Below are 17,262 nucleotides of genomic sequence, written 5' to 3'. Positions count from 1 at the left end.
GACGAGTCACGTTTCCCGAAGAGTATGTCCCCATCCCCCTGTCGATGCGCATCTCTAAATCGGCTTCGTCGCACACTAGGACGCCTATTTACATCTGCGCATTTCAAGGTAACTTCGTTCTGTCACACGTGTACGATTCATTGCAATGCGTGTCGACTCTCAGACTGCAACCGACTCTTTCCTTCTCGTGACCGCGTCATGCTTCATCGCAAACGCGACCACGACTCTGGGGATGACCGCGACATCCTCACCTGGAACGAGTAATTGTGAGGCATAGGACACGTGCTGAAGTCTTTGCCCATCATTGAATGATTCAGCGTGCACGGGCCAATGGACATCCCAAGTATCTGTAAAGTAACTAGTCGTAACCTTTTCCACTTCTCTGTTTTACCCTTTTCATTTTCTTATGGTTCTTCTTCCCATTTATCTCCCTTGCACCTGTGCCAACACCCCTTGCCCCCGGTGGTAGCAAACGTCCATCATCCCCGACCATGTTCTGGTGCGGGTACATTCGATTCCGCGTGAACGGCTGGCCGTGCTTCCCCGCACTCTGAACGAATGGACGCGAGCGCATTAGGTCATCTTCTGCAAAGAATTCTCGGTCTAGGCTCAATGATTTCAAAGATGACCCCAGATTAGTTGAAACATCCGACCCAGGTGCTGTTGGTAAGGAGGGCGGAACGAAGGTATCAGCACCCTTGCCAACCCGAGTCAGCGGCGCGCGTTTTTTTCCCGCCATCCGCTTTTGTGAAAGCTCGTGCGTGTGCATATTGAACGTGTCCTCAGATACACCTGGCGGAGGGTGGCAGAATAGTAGCTTGCCGCTGACATAGTCTTTGAGAATGTATCGGGCAGCACGAGCTTCATCTGGATTTCCTTGTCCCGAGCGCATAAACCCGCGAGCAACTGCATGGCGCGGTTCGTTAGAGATCCTTTCGTAGTGGAGAAGATGGTAACGCACTAGCGTATACGATAAGGAGGTCCTCTGCCGTGATTTTGCCATCTCCGCCCTCCTCTTCAAGTCTGAGTTTAATGCTTAGCCCGTACGTCGCCTCCAATACCTCCTTTGGAATCCTCTTTACGACAAGGGCAACAGGCCCCGTGTATTCCCGCATTTGATCTATTGGTAGGACGCCGTCGCACACCAAGGCCGCTTTTGTAGTGGCAAATTGGGGGAAGACCAACCCAGGGCAGTCACAAAGGACTATCGTAGAAGAGAGGTGGATCGTCTGGAAATGCTTGGTCCTTCCCGGAGTGGACGACACGCTGACCTTCTTCTCGCCTAGAAGTGCATTAATCGTGCTCGATTTCCCGACGTTCGGATACCCCACAAGGCCAACGACCAGCTTCGTTGGCGGGGAACCAGAGGAACCAGTAAATACTACGAACGAAAATTAGATGACGCCGACAACCCTTGATCGCAAAGCTTACATGAGGGGTCTGGCGCAGAACTGAGGAACAACTCTTCTAGTTCTAACACAGATAACACCTTCGTTCTTGGGTCCCTTCCATCTGGTGTATCTTCTTCTGTATGTACATACCCGTACTCATCATCTGAGGCGTCATGCTCCTCTAGGTCGGGAAGATCGGCCTCGCTATCTGATCCATCCGCGCTGCCATTGTCGTGAGGTGCATGCTGATCCCCGGTAGAGGATTCAGTGTCTTCATCTAAAGCTTGCTTCGTCTCAACGTGCTGAGTGTCAGGCTGTGAAGGTACGTCGCGCCGTAATTTCTGTAGGGCAGCAGCGTTGGCGGCAGAGAAAAATGCATATTGAATGCGTTGCGAGTCAAAGTGATCTGCCCATATCCGTCTTTGCATCAGCTTTAGCATAGCACCATCAATCATAAGGTTTGCGGGTACGGAATTGTTGCAAAATCCAACGCATCAACTCACCGTTGTGTCGCCGTTAACAAGTCTGCCTTATTAATTAATAGCAGATTTTTTCGCAGATTTTTTCCAGTTCCGGCTTCGCCTTCGGGGCCCTCTACATCCCTCACGTACGCCTCGAGATCTTCACAACGGAAGCGGAGGGGATTTCGGGCGTCAACAATCTGGACCACCAGATGGGATCGTTCAATGACTCTCCACAGCTGACGCCATACTTCGATGTTGCGCTCGAACGGGGTAAGTAAGAATTTTTCGCCCTCCTGTAGTCTTAATCCGTGAATATAAACACCCTAATTATGTCGGTGCACACAAGTCGTACTCACCTTGCTAGTCCTCTTCTCCATTCTAGAAATGCGTCTTTCTCTTGCCTGTCCAGCTGGGCAGTAGTGATCAACTTGGTCCAGGGCGGCCGACGTGGGACCCTTAACCTGGACTTGTTTTCTTGGTGTTTGACAAGCGTGGACCGTTCCTCTTGATCACTGAGTAGGAACGGGTTATGAGATGAGCCAGCAGGCGACTGGATGATCTTTATGTTTCGCCGCTCTGAGGGAAATCAAACGTCGGAACATACGTCATAGAGTTGTGAAATGGAAGAGAAAGAAGCGCACCCGCTGTAAATTCCATACCTGCCAACTGCGCGGTGTTTAGGAATTCGTCCAAGTCTTTCTCCTGGGTGACGGATCTGAGCCGGGAAGTTGGATCAGTGTCCGTCGTATACTACATGAGAAGTAAATGGCCATTGAGAAAGAATCGGTGAGACATAAAGTACTACTCACAAGCCCAGATTCCTGACGTTCACGAGTATCTTTGACCCTGCGATTGATGATGGCTCGCCCGAGGCCTGATGGATTTAGATTTTTCTGCTTTGGAGCCTGACATAAATCCGCGTATCAAGATAGCTTGTGTTAGGAATAACAAGGAGCTCACCATCGTAGAGTCCCGGTGAAAACTGGTTGTGGTGTGATGATAAGATTATAAGATTTCGGTGCGTCACCAAAATGTTGACATCACCGATCACAGCGAAAACCTAACAAGCATTTGTAGAAGTAAGGTACGTTTATATTTTCTTATAATCTACCACTACATCGTGCATTTCCTTGTCGTGTCTGTGCTGATTTACTCGTATATAATTTCATTGCACCCGAAAATGGTGCTGGATATTATTATATCTCCAACGCCGACCGCTACCCGCAAGACTTTATCGATCGCATATTCGACTTCAACGACGACATCCCCGAAGAATTCAAGGGGGTGCGCGAAGAGCGCGCATATCCGGGTAGATGTGGAGTGTGTCGAGGAAGTTGGTGTGAGGGCTTATGCCCGTCGTGGCTTCCGCTTGCGGAAGAGACCCGTCATGGAGGTCGGGGGAAGCTTCTATGAATGAGGACGGAGAAGGTTCAGCGTCAGGGTCAGGTTTAATGGTGTCGACAGCGTCCGGTACAACGTCCGAAGCGCTGGTACAACTAGGTTTGGGTGGCTCGTCGGACTCAGGTGTGCTGGTGGACCTAGGTCCAGTTTCTGCCCCGATTTTAGAGGGTTCCAGTTTAACATCATCGGCATCTATTTTTTTCCATTGCACTTTTGTCCATTTAGGTAGTGAACCGGGATTCGATGCGTCTAGCGTATCTCCTTCTTCGAGTTTTACCTGGTTTCATGAGCCAGAATCATTCAAAGATGGAAAGACATGCTTACTTTTTCTCCCTCTTCATTTTCTTTCTTTGACTTCAACTTAATGGGTATAACCCCCGGATCGTATATCTCTCCGAGCCCCAACCCCACGACTTTCTTCCGCAACTTAAATGCACGAACATCACCATCTTCAGCCTCAATGGCAGAGGCAGGTGCTGGCCTCTTTCGTTCCTCCACACTCCCAGAAGAAGCCATCGTTTCCTCAGTAGTGGGCTTGGCCTCTGTGTTGTTGGACCATGTCCATTCTCCGGGGATTCCCATCCCCTTCCTCCGTTCCGCTTCTTCTGCATCAGGATCAGTGATCCCCAACTGAGCCGCTGTGGTGTAGTTGGCGAAGGGATTCGTCGGCTTGACTCTAGTAGACGGGGGTGGGGCCGAGCGGGAGGATGATGCGATTGAAGACGAATGTGATACGGGGGCGCGACCGGATGCTACGTCAAGTGCATAAGCCACTTCCGCTGCCTAGAAGAATCGTTACGGTAAACGGCTATGCAGGACGAGATTGTCGACTACGGATGGGGCTAGGAGGAACATGTTGAATACTAACCTTCTTGACGCCAGCCATGATGCCTTTCTCCTCTTCTCTAGTCCCGGACGCGCTTCTCTCCCTCCTTGTAGAGCCCTCTTATGAACCGCTCGACATTGCCCTTGTGACGAAGACCATTTTCATGCTGAGTGCGCGAGGGTTTGTCGTCGGCAATGTAGATGTTGCAGTACTTGCAGTGGTAGCGTTTGTGAGAGACCCAGTACTCGGACATGGTTGTAGCCGATCAAAGCAGTTAGAAGCGATTCAACTTCAGCCTCAGTCAGGGGCTGTCTGTCTGCGGCCACTCCCAACAGCGCAGTACTTCCGGCTCCAACGATGTTAGACATGTCTCCTGGAGCGATATTCTCGATCTACCGCAAATATATTCGCGAAGTCAGAAGGCTTCCGCACATCTACCTTCGGTTTGAAGCATTACCCCAAGAATGTCGCATTTTCACTGATACACCGCAGCCAGTTCTACCAGATCCAGGGTTCGGATACCTTCCGACGCGTCCTTCAGACCGAGCCCGAGGGCATGAGACGCACGAAGCTCAAAAGAATATTGAAGGTAAAAATAATAGTAGCTATAAATCGAGCTACTCTGCTACTGGCAATATTCAGGGCCTACGACGGCTGCAACTGGCAAATACGGGCAATCACATTGCGTTTAACCGCATGCTCGATGTGGCCTATGGGAGGGTTGGGAAGCTACGATACGAATTGTTAGAGGTATGCGGCTAGTTTTAGCGTGCCACCCTCTGAACCTCATGTAACCTTGTGAAGCCGCTGCTCTCTGACCCTCGTGCCACACGTCCTCCTCCCATCATACCGGGGAATGAGAAATCACGGCCGCCTGTCTACTCCACGGAGCTCAAAGCTCTTCTCACATCCGCTTATTCTCGCAAAAACCCTCTGAAGGATAAAGACCTTGCATTTCCTCCCACATTACCCGAGCGTGCCAGACCCGGCTCTGAAGAAGCTAAGCTCTTAGGTCCCTTGAGTAAACGGCGCGAAGTGAACACGCGATGGCGCTTTTTCACCACAGAAGTGAACAAAGTCCTTCCGCCCCTTCAAATCTCAGTCGAACCTCCGTCGTCTGACAGCGGCACGAATGGCGATGCGACGCAGCCCCGGTGTTTCGGTTTTGAGGAAACTAACCTCCTCCAGCAAGTATTCGACTTAGCAGGATACCCCTGCATTTCACCATCGCCTACTATTAGGTGGCAACGTGGTCCTGGCACTACCCCAGAACGCTCTAGCAATCCCTTTGACGGTAAACTACCAGTTCGTTGGCTCCGGCGGCGTTACCGGGAGCTTCTGGGACGTCTTCCTATCTTAACTTACCATCCTGCCAAAAGCGAATCTCACAGCTACACGGTATCTATACCCAGGAATGCGCTGATGGGAGGAAAGTTGCAGACGTCGCGACTGCGTTTCGTCGATGGAGAAGACCTTGCATGGCTACGAGACATAACCTCACGATAGACAACATTAAATTATGCTCGGGACTGCTTATACTACAGAAACTACCTACTCGGCAGGTATCTCGTGAGGGGCTGAACGCTGGGCGTATGGTGTGTGTAAGACAGCCGTGCGACCACACGGCGCCTTACGGTCATGTGCTAATAGTTCGTCTCGGTCTCAGCAGAGTTCTCGAGCTCCAAGCCGTGCAATTCGATGGTATACATCCCGTGGTTTGGGTCGTTGGCTTTTGCTGCAGCTGCATCCCCCAGGCTCTGGTCCACTCCACACTGGAGATCCAGCATCACTTTGTATTCGTCGAAGGAGAATACGTTCTTGGAGCGGACGCTATCGAGCAAGCCCTGGAATGTGGTTACAATATGAGTCGTGAAGGAGAATTATCCCCTACCTGTGGGCCCAAGTAAAAGAGCGAATAATACAATCTAGCCCTCTCCAACTGTGCGCCTTGTCTACCACCCCCAACTGACCTTATACCTTGCTGTAACGCCAGGATGTTCCGTATTACCTTCGTGGTCCCAAGGTTGTTGGCTGATCGTATGAGCCTGGCGTTTGCGACCAAGAGATGTTCCACAAGATCTTCCAAACCACAGAAGACAAAGCTATCTCATATTGGTTATTAAAGAAATACCTGGTAAGAGAGAATGGACAGACTCTTGTTCTTCTTTGAGTAATGTGGAGAGCACGCATTCGTCAATTTTGCTGAGTTCTGTGTTCAAGTCAACAATGTAAGGATCCGGTTCCCCGACCTCGTGATCAATTTGATAGTTTCCCTGAAGAAATGGTGGGGAAGTCATGAATGCCATGGGAGCGGAACTTACAAGGCGGAAGGCTGCATCAAGATGATACATTGTCCGACAACGAACTTCTATTCTGATAGTATGAAGGATCATCTCAGCCAACTGAGTATATGTCTTCTGAAGTGCGCTGAATCGCCTGCATTTTTTCATAAATAAGATGTACACCGAGAGACGTGAAACGCTTACATTGCCATCTCTCTGGAGAGCGGCAAGTTTACTTCGTTTTGTTCAGAAACGGACGGGAAGACGGGGAGGAATGGTGACGGTGTGAACGGTGCAAAAACGTTGGGTAATTCCGAGCGTGGTGCGGTTCCTGGGGACAGAACACCGTCCCGTGCTGACTTCAGATTGCTTAATTGCTCGGTTATCCACGCCTGCGGGAGACGTTGGCGAAGTGAAATGAAATATAATATGCCACTCACAACGCTCCTATGCAGACTGCAAAGCGCCGCAATACCGCGTATAGAGACAACCAAGTCCTCTTTGCTTACAGTCCCCTGACCCAGCAGACTCATTTCGAGATGGATTTCTTGTCTGCAGAGTGATCGTCTAACCGAGCCATCCTAGTAGCACGAATAATAAGTTGGAGAATACACGCCTGAAGAAATCTCGTATTACGTACAGTTGACATAGAAAATTCCGACAAACACGCGTTCAACTCTGGTCTTTGGGCCCACTGAGCCGCTAGTGACACTCGCGGAATATCTCCATGTCGCTCTGTGGATACGAGGGCCTGTAGCCGATCACTACAACGTTGGTATAGTTGAATGATAACCCCGATGATCAGGCGGGAATAATTCTCTTGGTGAAATGGAGTAGTGCGAAGCATTATACACAGTGAATTTATGAGTGCCATGATCTGCGTGGTCACCTGGAAAATATGAGGATGAATATACGGAGATGACAATCCACAAGTACCTTTAGTAGTGGTTGAGGACTGAAGCGAGTTGACAGGATGTCGGGTTGGAATGCATCGGGGCCTGATCGCAGTCAGCTCTTAGACAAACATGAAAGAGGAGGAGAGAATATCATACTCGAGATTGCGTGGTGGAACAATAAAGATACTTTCTCTTCTAGCTGTGGCAAGTATACCTTGAGCACGAAATCATCCAATAGCTCAGCCATTGAGCGGGCATTATCCACGTCATTGGGAAGGACATCCGCTATTCGATTCAAGAATGTCAACGTGGGCTGGAATAACACGCTGACATGGAATGCGTCCGGTTTAATGAGCAACCGATGGTGCTGGCCCGGGCCAGCCGCATGGTCGTCGGCTGTAACAGTAGAAAGTGTTGTCTGAATAGTGCTTTCCGAGGAGCTTTGAGCTAATCCAGGCATGGTGTCGCGAAGAGAATGTAAGAGTTCGCTTTCATGTCTTCTAAGAACTTTTGTGGATGACCTGATATCGGAATCGGAAAATCGAAAGATAACCTGCAGATGTCACCAGCAATCAGAAGAAGAAAAACAAGATAGACGTAAAGCACAAGATCGACCTTCAGTTTGTCTCGCGTGAAGCGTCCTTCTCGAAGCACTTCATTGATGGAAGCGATTGGGTTTCGTCCTGCCACGGAGCTCTGCTCTTCGTCGGTTAGGTAATCATGCAGAAGTGTCCGAACCTATCAGGGCATTAGAGCAGAACCGGGAGACATTATGCGTTATCAGGTACTTCGGCCTGTACCAAACCCCAGACATCGGCAATAGGGAAAAGTGCACCAGTTTTAGCACCTGAGGAGTCCTTGAAGTCGCGACGCTAAATAAAAAAATCAAGAATATCAACGGCCATGTGAAGCACTTTCAGCGTACCGTTCCAATACGGTTTGAAACCTCAAAAACAACGCAGAGACCCTGAGTGACAGCATCAAGTTTCGAAAATACTGTCCAAAAGAGGTCCCTCAAAATTTCGTGATCGGCTTGTTTCGCTGGTAATTCCAGTGCGGCGAGGCGTAATGAAGATACCAACATAGCCGGCGCACCCACAGCAGGATGCAAGCAGGCTGAGTGCATGGCGGGCGGGGCGCTACAAGTAAAGATGTATCCACCTTCCGACTTACTTCCCACACTGGTGCTGAGAATGAGGGAGTTTCTCTTGGATTGTTCTGCTCGTTCCTCTACCTCGTTGACTGTTGCTTCAACCAAGGCATAAATTTCGCCAGGTAGACGCTGCATGACTGTATCCAGAGTATTGCCAAGCTTGCCTAAGATGGCAAGCGACTCCAATAGCATTTCGATATATGCAAAGGAATCCGCTTCCGGGTCGATATTTGCCTGCACCGCTTGGAATGTTGTGGAAGATATTGACATCGAAGTTTCCCGGGCCGCACCATGGCTAACGAGGTTCGCCCCATTAAGGTCATCGGGAGGGTCGTTGGGTCGCGAAGCCAGACTATTGAGATACCTCGACAGACGACTAGTTTGAGAGTTCTGAGGAAAGGATGTTGCGACAGGGCGAGCCACGGTCGGCATATCCGGACGGGCGGATTCGTCTTCAAAAGGAACCTTTGCAACTGGTTACGTTTGTCAGCGATGTAAAGCAATAGGCACGGATACATACGTGTCCTTTGATTTGGAGTGTATGCGGCCCAACGCGTCTCACAAAAGAAGGATTTGAGATAAAGGTGGTTATGCAACTCATCGACAAGAATTTCCCGAAGAGCCTATGCAACATTCAACGGCGCGTGACACGAAAAGATATATGACCCCCACATTCTCTTGGCCAGTGAGATAACTTCGCAAGTCACCAACAGCACCAATCTCCTGCATGTCTGGTTTGTTGATCAATTTAAGGCTCCGTATCAACAAAGCAGCTGCTTGTATCAATCGTTTTTCTGATATGAGAGTCTCCAACGCGTCAGGGATGGACTTGAGGTGTTCACTTTGAGTGGTTCAGCCACATCTTCACTGAAATGGGAATAAAATACTTACATGTCATCCAACAAGCGGATCATTTCTTCAAGCATTTGACCCCGCGACCATAGCTGAACTAGATCTGCGCGTCTGCTGCCAAGGGCGTCTTTTGCTTCTTGTAAGGAACTCCGCGTTCCCTTGACTTGCGTTTGGGCAAGTCCCAGGTGGCTCAAAATGGCAGCGTGGTGTGGCAATGCGTCTGCGAAAGCTTTGTAGTGTTCTTTGTGATCAATGCATGAGCGACGTTGCAAAGCGATGAGACGGTTGTGTTACTAACTGTCCACAGATCCTTTCAGCGCTTGGGATAGTGTAGCCTTGGTCCGTTTGAATGAATCCAGGCTTTTGCCGGTAGATGGTCCATCTAGGAGAGCTAGTACCAAATCTACGTTGTTAAACTGGGGAAATGGTTTGAGTACATTAGGGGGAAGAAAAGAAAAGATGCCGTTCATACATCAGGGTCGATAACAAACTCCCATTCGTCTTTGATTTCATCCAGGATCGCTGTGACCGGACTCAGTGACACACTCATACCCAGATGGCGCCGCTGTCGGAGGCTTTGTGGTTCTTGGCTATAAGATACTCACCGTCGATATCGCCAGCTTTGGCCTTACCGGTAGGCCTACGTCCAGGCATACGTTCCCTGATGCGTTCCTGTCTGGACTTTTGTCGCTCTATCTCTGCTTTCCTATCCCTCTCATATTCCTCGTTTCCCTCGTTCGTCATGCCACGTTTCCTAGCACCAGCATCTTTAAAAGCGGCCATGACAGGCAGAAAGCGCAGGGGATGTGGCGATAGAAGTTGGCGACGTCGTCCGCACATCATCCATCGAACTACGGGAAAGGTCCAGTCGAGGCCTGCTGTCGGCGAGAGACCCATTATGGTATCGCTGGGATGCGGATGCATCGGAACGTATGGTACTGGAGCTGTCCCTACGGTCTCTTCCGTTGTAGTCATGAGCGAGGCGCGAAGAAGACGTGGAGGCTCGTTCGGCGGTGGAGTAGTCAGATGGCTGCCGAGATCTCAGTTCCGACCGTTGGGGACGAACGGGGCCCTTTGGCGAGGAGAAGATGGAACCTTTGGGGGACGAGGGTGCGAAGGTGTTGTTACTTGGGGTGACTGGGCGAGAGGGCGGACGGGTAATCAGGAGAGGCCTGGTTGAAGGCAGCGACAATACTGGGGGACTTCCGTTTGAATTTGACACGGACGGTGCGCGATTTCGTCGCTGGGGGTCAGGGGGCACGCGGGACATGTCTGGTTTGTATGGCAGGACTCGCCGAACTGGACTTGGCAGTGTGCAGGTGTGACCAAATCAGGAAAGTAGTACCTTTCAGGGGCTAATGAGCACGTGACCATACTGACAAAGCGTGACCAGCCCGAAAACACGCTTGGGGACTTTCATCCGCGACCGTGTCTGTCCAGCCTCGACGCGTTCTGGGGGGTATCAGAGTCGTGGCGTTGCTGAAATGAATGCACCAGCAAGCCCAGATCCAATACTACTCAGTACCTCCCCTAAGCCTTCGGATTCACCACCCAGGTCCACTACCCCACCCCTGCCCGCCGAAGTGGCGGTTCATGGAAAACCTACTTTTTTCATCGAAATATCCAAGCCACCTTCCTTTGAGAGAGACCTATACGAACCCGTCCCAGATAGCTTCAACGACGGAGTCTCGTTTGGTCGTGACGATCTCAAAGCTATAGCAGGTGAATGGCGCGAGGGCAGGGCCTTGTATTATTATGTGCGCTTCTCAGATGGTCTTGCACACAAGGTGGGTTACGACATCGGAATTCCTACTGTAGCTTCTTACGGTAAAACCGTGCAGCTTCCTGCGGCTGCATTCAAAGCTCAGTACGAGGATCTCGTTAACGAATATGGTGGGTCCACAATCGTGCGGATGAAATGAAGCTCACTTAGCTGTTCAGAGCGGAACAAGTTGGAGGGTTCTCTTGAGGCATTTGATCCCTCCTCGAGCACTGTTCACAAGGACTCGCGAATCAAGCATATAGTCACAATAAACGGACACTCTGTCACATCAAAGACGTTCACCGGCAGCATACCTCAACTTTCAGACTCTGAACTTTCTCCGCTGACAGAAACGGATGATTCGGACGACGAAAACGACGACGATTTTAGCGAGCCCACTTACCGTCTCCCTACTACAAGAAGCACCAAGGCCCTCAAACAGAGCAAACTACCTTTCAGCCCCAGAAAGTTAAGAAGGCCACTCCGGTCATCACAGACAGTTTCCGATTCGGAGGACGAGCTTGGAGGCTATAGCGATGTTGAGATGGTCCCCACGAGACCATCGACTCGTGCTAGGAAGGCTGCACGTTTGAACCTCAATGACGACTTTGATAATGAAACCATGAGTACAGATGACGAGGAAGGTTCGGACCGCAGGTTTGCCAAGTTAGATGCTACGAAGAAGCCTAAGAAGCGGCGTCCCGTCCCATCTCACCCAGCTTACGGTCATTTTCGAGACATTAATGACCTTGACTTTGATCCATATGACGACGAAGACACTGCTTCTCTTCGTGCACATAGGGAAGTCTGTGAGAAATGCCACGAAGGCCCTGCTCATGAGTTGCTGAGAGCAGCAATGAAGCCCAAAAGGGGTCGCCACAGGAGGAACAGTGACGCTGACCTGGAAGAGAACGAGGAAGAGCAGATTCGGCACCTGGGTGGCTGGGTTCGATGGTATGGTCATACTACAGTTGTTTATATTCTTTCTAATACGCATTACAGCCTCAAGTGCCCTGTGGCCGCTCACTGGCGATGCCTGGCGAGCACCCAAAGGGATGAGATTACGAGAGCTGCTCATTCTCGTGATAAGGAGAGAAAAGATCACGAGCACATACAGGATATATCTGCTGCAAATGGATTGCCAGATAGAAAGGAGCTTGGTATCGACCAAACCACCGAGTTCATCTGTGGTGCTTGCATGAAAGGTGGCATATGCATGGGATGCGGCGAAGTAGCTTTGGAACCTCGGCAACATATTGGCGATCCGATTGCACCGAAGGAATCTAGTCCTTCAGCGCAACTGGTCGTCGATGTCACCGCTGAAGTTGAGAAGCCTATTGATAGCAATCATGCTACAGCTTCTGGCGCACTGAAGCCCTCAAGAGAGCTTCTATTTCGTTGCGTCTCATGCAAGAGGCTTGCCCATTATCAGCACTTACCCGATCCTGACAATGACGAACCATCGTACTCAGATGCAGAACGGGCAGAGCACTACCAGTCGAACAACGACTGGCAGTGTGCCGATTGCGCATCCTTCGTTTATCCTTTGGACAAGATACTTGCTTGGCGTTTCTTTCCGCCAGATGCGACGGAACCCAAGTCAGTGGACTATACGCCGGACATCAAGGCTTCTCTGCCTAGGGAATACTTGGTGAAATGGTCAGAAAGGAGTTACCGCAGAGTTCAATGGGTCCCTCACATGTGGCTTGTCTCTACCCATTTCGCAAAGCTCAAAAACTTTCTGGCCAGTGGCCCTAAAGTTGAGCTACTAGAAGACCCTGTCATGACTTCTGGGGATACTGAGACTGACAAAACCACCTTTGAGCCTGGGATTGTTACAGCGCCGAAAGTTCAACGCCGAACTAAACTAGATCATTTCGCACCTCAACCACTAAAGGACGCGGAACTTCGAATTCCACCAGTGTGGAAGACAGTCGACCGTGTTTTGGATGTGCAACTCTGGCATCCGCCCGCTGCGATGGAAATGCGCCGCCGTCAGCGTCAGTATATTGCAACTAGCGATGATGACGATACGGTCACCATGCCTAAGGGTCTTCAATTGCAATGGGAGCGTGCCTTCAACGACGGCGAGCAGCCGGACAACGCTTTACTGGAATCTGTCGACGAGTGGGAGACCAGGACCAAACGCAAGTTAGACAAGGAAGACATCAATCAAGTTGTATGGGCATTTATCAAATGGGAGGATCTCGGGTACGAGGAAGGTGAGTTGTTGAATGATTAAGTTGTGCGGATCGTCTCACTCTTTCACAGTGACCTGGGACTCGCCGCCCCGTCCCGGCGAGCCAGGATATTCCGCATTTGAACGGGCTTTCGTATCCTTCCTTGAGTCTCGTACTATTTCCGTCCTTAAATCCCCAAAGGAAATGCAGAGACTTGATAATCGACGCCGTGATGGTTATGCGTCGCATGTTATCGATTCAACAACAGAAGAACAGCCAAAGTTGGGACAGAGTGATCAGTTGAAACTGATGAAATTCCAGGTATGTGAACCCTCTGCCGTGAGTTGTTGACAGCTCGCGAATATCTCGCACTAGATCGATGGGCTAAACTGGCTCTGTGATAACTGGTGGATTCGGCAGCCATGCATATTAGCCGACGAAATGGGACTCGTGAGTGAAGTCGCTCCGTGCTACACGCCTCTAGCTGATGTTTTGTTTGAGGGAAAAACAGTGCAAATAGTAACTTTTCTAGGGAGGCTGGTCGGCGAATTCAAAGCTGCTCCGGCTTTGGTTGTCGTTCCCAACAGCACGATTACTAATTGGGTCCGGGAGTTCTCTCGTTGGGCGCCGAGACTCAGAGTGGTACCATTTTATGGCGAAGCTAAGTCGAGGGACGTGGTCATTCAGTACGAACTGTTCCATGGTTCGACCAAACGTGGAGCAGCGAATCCGAAATACCACGTGCTGATCACGACCTATGAGACTGTAACCAGTAACCGTGATTTTGCTGTCGTTTTCAGAAATATCCCTCGCTGGGAAGTTCTGGTGGTGGATGAAGGTCAACGACGTAAGTGGATTCTTTCCCACCTCATCAACAAGAAACGTCCTAAATACGGTCCCTTGCAGTCAAGAGCGACACGAGTTTGTTGTTCCGGAAGCTCAACGAGCTAAATGTCGTGCACCGCGTCATCATGACAGGAGTGAGTAACCCCGTATGCTGGACCACATACTTCCTCACACCGCCCTGAAGACCCCGTTGAACAACAACATCCGGGAACTTTTCAACTTAATGAATTTCCTCGATCCAAATCAATGGAACGACCTCGAAACCCTTGCTAAGGAGTACGAGGTCCTCAACGAAGACCTTGTCCGGCAACTCCACGCAAGACTGAAGCCATACTTTTTGCGCCGTATCAAGAGTGATGTCCTCCAACTTCCTCCAAAGGTTTGTGCCCGGTTCTAGGACTCGGCCACATTTACTTATTGTTGCTTAGAACGAGGTTATTGTCCCAGTCTCGATGAGTCCGTTACAGAAAGAGGTTTACCGTTCTATCCTAAGTACGACCCCTGTCCACGTCAACGCGCAAGACTGACTGATTGTTTTAGGCCAAAACCTGCAAATCCTCAGTAACCTCGTACGATCCTCGTCTGCAGCCGTGCAGCATGGCCGGTCGCTGTCGATCAAGGCCAATTTGAACAACCTATTGATGCAACTGCGAAAGTTAGCGTTCAAAATGCAAAACTTCACGTCTTCCACTCCACTGAGCCCGTTACGCAGATGCCTGCAACACCCGTATCTTATCTCAGATACCATAGAACCCGCAGGTCTACCCCTTGCTGAGGCTCACGAGAGATTGATTAGCGCAAGCGCTAAACTTCGACTGCTAAAGTGCTTGTTACCCAAGCTGAAAGCACGCGGTCATCGCGTCTTGTTATTTAGTCAGGTGGGCTCGATTCTTAATCTTACTTAACCTTGCCTTATGAACCCCTCCAAGTTTGTCCTGGTGCTCGATATTGTGGAGGACTTCTTGACAGGAGAAGGCTACAAGTTTTTAAGACTGGTATGTCACAACTCACTACATTTTGTACATTGTGCGATTTTTTTTCTTTCACTTCTAGGACGGGGACACGAAGCAAAGCGTTAGGCAGAAAGGCATGGACGAATTCAATCAGCCTGACTCCGACGTCTTCATATATATCCTCACTACACGTGCCGGAGGTGTCGGCATCAATCTCTACACGGCAGATACTGTGATCATATTTGACCCGGACTTCAACCCCCACCAGGTGGGTCTCCTTATACAGTCCCACCTTATGTCCCATGTCATTAATGAATGCATATGTGCAGGATTTGCAAGTTGAGAACATTTGATCGATTTTGTCAATGCGCTTATACGCAGCTTCTAGGCAATTTCCCGTTCGCATCGGTATGGTCAACAGAAGACTTGTCTTGTTTTCAAACTCATGGTCAAAGACTCTGCTGAGGGTAAGTTATTCCACCATCGCACGGAATCTCACGGAATCGGACATCATATTCCACAGAAAAAATAATGCAAGCTGGGAAGAAGAAGCTTGTCCTCGACCACCTGATCGTCCAGAAGATGGATGACGATGAGAATGGCGCAGGGGATTTGGAGTCAATACTAACTTTTGGTGCAAAGGAGCTTTTCGAAGAAAACGACCAAAATGCGCGTGACATAGTGTGTAAGCACTGCTTTATTTTCCTGTCGTAACACCGCTCCGACCTCGCCCAGATACCGACAATGACCTTGATAAACTCATCGAGAAGACTGAGGTTGAAGGGGAACAAGAAGAAGTTACAAAGGACGGGGGCTTGAAGTTCAGTTTTGCAAAGGTATGGGCCGCAAATAAGGGCACGTTCGAGGATATTGGCAATGAGACACCGGAACCTCACGATGATTCATGGGCCCAAACTTTACAACGCATAGCGGTGGCGAAGAATACATCCCAAGTACACGAAGCGACGGGCCGCGGAGTTCGTCGCAAGGCAGCGGCGTCTTTCCCTCAGGTGCGTTTTTGGCTTCATAATGGCATTACTTGTTGATTTACTCTATTTCAGCAACGGCTGGATCATATAGAGGGTTTGGAAGATAGCCCCCAGGCGAGCAAGAAGAGATGGAAGAAGGACCGTTCGTCCAAACCTGGCACATCTTCGGATTCTGATGCATGGGCTGCATCCAATCATGCTGAAGATTCTGACTCTTCTGTGGTATCCATGAATGCGGAACCAGACCCCTCCATGAAGCGTAAGAGGCGCGAAATCCACGGATTGACAACAGGTGTCCAGACTATCCAACGCGACGTTGGCCAGAAGTGTGGCCTCTGCGATAGTGTTCATGCCGGCACATGCACGATGACCGAAAACTCAATAAATCTGGTGGAATATCGCGCGATGCTGCTTCATTCAAATGATGAGCCAGCAGAAACAAGGGTAGGTAGACGTGCCCACTGCATACCTGTCTCCTTCATGACATCGCCTGTAGAATGCCGCAATCGAAGCGATAGACCAAGAGCTTCAACGACGTGGACAATGGCATTTGATAGTTGGTCAAATGCCAAGACCTACAAAGACGACCGCTAAGAAGAAGACAACACAGAAATGGGCTTCGAATCCCCCGCTTGCGGTGTCCTCGTCCCATACTCTGGGTGGTCTGTCATCCCAACCCCGCAAGTTTCCTCCTGTTGCAGTGCCACCGTCCGCTCCTGCCACTGACGTACGAGCCCCCGTACCCCGACTCCAACCACCGCTGTTTGCGAGCAAACCATCTACCCTGATTCCCTACCAGAACAAACAAGGGAAGGGAGCTGACCGTTTCCAAATGCTAAGCAACTCCCATCCTGATTCTTCCACTCTTCCGTCAAAGCGCGAAAGGTCGCCTCACGCCGAAGTAGGGATGGTCCCAAAGAAGCCCAAACCAGCCACATCAGTCCGGTGTGTGGTATGCCGAGGACCTTATCATTTGGTTAAGGATTGTCCAGTGGTCGCCGAGGGCCCGACAAGGTATGTTACTACGTAGGTGTGCTAGCAAGATCTCATTCCATCAAGCATTGCGAGGCAGATAGTGCGGTTATCTGAAGACCCGACTCACGGGCACACTGTCAGTGTTCTTAGGCACCTTCTAGAGAAGCAAAGACGATAATAAACCTCTCTAGGAAAGGGACGGCTCACCCCAGTCTTGACTCCAGTGTAATATAGAGCACCAGACATAGCGTACTGCATGTTATTAATTACAGGCGTCAATAAGCGAGTCACT

General features: G+C 50.2%; 6 protein-coding genes across 6 annotated transcripts; 3 read left to right on the top strand and 3 right to left on the bottom strand.

The window, feature by feature from the left end:
* Window positions 1-44: 44 nt before the first annotated feature.
* Window positions 45-264, top strand: F5J12DRAFT_720236 (uncharacterized protein; the record flags this gene model as incomplete). Its single annotated transcript, XM_051741226.1, has 2 exons — window positions 45-108; window positions 164-264. The coding sequence occupies 2 exons, from the start codon at window positions 45-47 to the stop codon at window positions 262-264; spliced, it is 165 nt and encodes a 54-aa protein (XP_051600639.1).
* Window positions 80-2,818, bottom strand: F5J12DRAFT_937483 (uncharacterized protein; the record flags this gene model as incomplete). Its single annotated transcript, XM_051749638.1, has 8 exons — window positions 80-906; window positions 962-1,381; window positions 1,432-1,811; window positions 1,895-2,155; window positions 2,212-2,431; window positions 2,497-2,605; window positions 2,665-2,701; window positions 2,766-2,818. 8 exons carry the CDS (start codon window positions 2,816-2,818, stop codon window positions 359-361), a joined length of 2,028 nt encoding a protein of 675 aa, XP_051600638.1. The 3' UTR covers window positions 80-358.
* A 419-nt stretch (window positions 2,819-3,237) lies between these two features.
* F5J12DRAFT_828138 (uncharacterized protein) lies at window positions 3,238-4,358 on the bottom strand (the record flags this gene model as incomplete). The annotated part of the gene is given in 4 exon segments (XM_051745596.1): window positions 3,238-3,533; window positions 3,581-4,039; window positions 4,125-4,154; window positions 4,174-4,358. Coding segments are annotated over 4 exon segments (947 nt in total), but the record flags the coding sequence as incomplete, so codon positions are not given.
* A 90-nt stretch (window positions 4,359-4,448) lies between these two features.
* On the top strand, window positions 4,449-5,588 carry F5J12DRAFT_719708 (uncharacterized protein; the record flags this gene model as incomplete). The annotated part of the gene is made up of 4 exons (XM_051741187.1): window positions 4,449-4,525; window positions 4,575-4,671; window positions 4,725-4,832; window positions 4,887-5,588. The coding sequence occupies 4 exons, from the start codon at window positions 4,449-4,451 to the stop codon at window positions 5,586-5,588; spliced, it is 984 nt and encodes a 327-aa protein (XP_051600636.1).
* A 137-nt stretch (window positions 5,589-5,725) lies between these two features.
* F5J12DRAFT_719694 (Sec8 exocyst complex component-specific domain-containing protein) lies at window positions 5,726-10,535 on the bottom strand (the record flags this gene model as incomplete). The annotated part of the gene is given in 19 exon segments (XM_051741186.1): window positions 5,726-5,926; window positions 5,974-6,184; window positions 6,237-6,355; window positions 6,404-6,518; window positions 6,569-6,756; window positions 6,805-6,945; window positions 7,005-7,253; window positions 7,301-7,362; window positions 7,417-7,813; window positions 7,876-7,998; window positions 8,049-8,132; window positions 8,186-8,886; window positions 8,934-9,036; window positions 9,086-9,254; window positions 9,305-9,506; window positions 9,564-9,681; window positions 9,738-9,787; window positions 9,871-10,032; window positions 10,052-10,535. 19 exon segments carry the CDS (start codon window positions 10,533-10,535, stop codon window positions 5,726-5,728), a joined length of 3,879 nt encoding a protein of 1,292 aa, XP_051600635.1.
* Window positions 10,536-10,692: 157 nt separating this feature from the next.
* On the top strand, window positions 10,693-17,257 carry F5J12DRAFT_828125 (SNF2 family DNA-dependent ATPase). Its single transcript, XM_051745595.1, has 21 exons — window positions 10,693-11,052; window positions 11,107-11,158; window positions 11,207-11,981; window positions 12,030-13,249; window positions 13,299-13,528; window positions 13,583-13,657; window positions 13,709-14,054; window positions 14,114-14,187; window positions 14,238-14,432; window positions 14,482-14,545; window positions 14,594-14,708; window positions 14,766-14,931; window positions 14,983-15,048; window positions 15,107-15,274; window positions 15,336-15,344; window positions 15,395-15,473; window positions 15,530-15,691; window positions 15,742-16,016; window positions 16,068-16,439; window positions 16,492-17,009; window positions 17,055-17,257. Exons 1-21 carry the CDS (start codon window positions 10,750-10,752, stop codon window positions 17,146-17,148), a joined length of 5,358 nt encoding a protein of 1,785 aa, XP_051600634.1. The 5' UTR covers window positions 10,693-10,749; the 3' UTR covers window positions 17,149-17,257.
* Window positions 17,258-17,262: the final 5 nt, after the last annotated feature.

The sequence above is a fragment of the Pisolithus orientalis genome, assembly GCF_024613125.1.
Source record: "Pisolithus orientalis strain OTSU chromosome Unknown F5J12scaffold_12, whole genome shotgun sequence".
In the NCBI taxonomy this organism is placed as follows: Eukaryota; Fungi; Basidiomycota; class Agaricomycetes; order Boletales; family Pisolithaceae; genus Pisolithus; species Pisolithus orientalis.
This window is presented reverse-complemented; position numbering and strand designations above follow the sequence as displayed.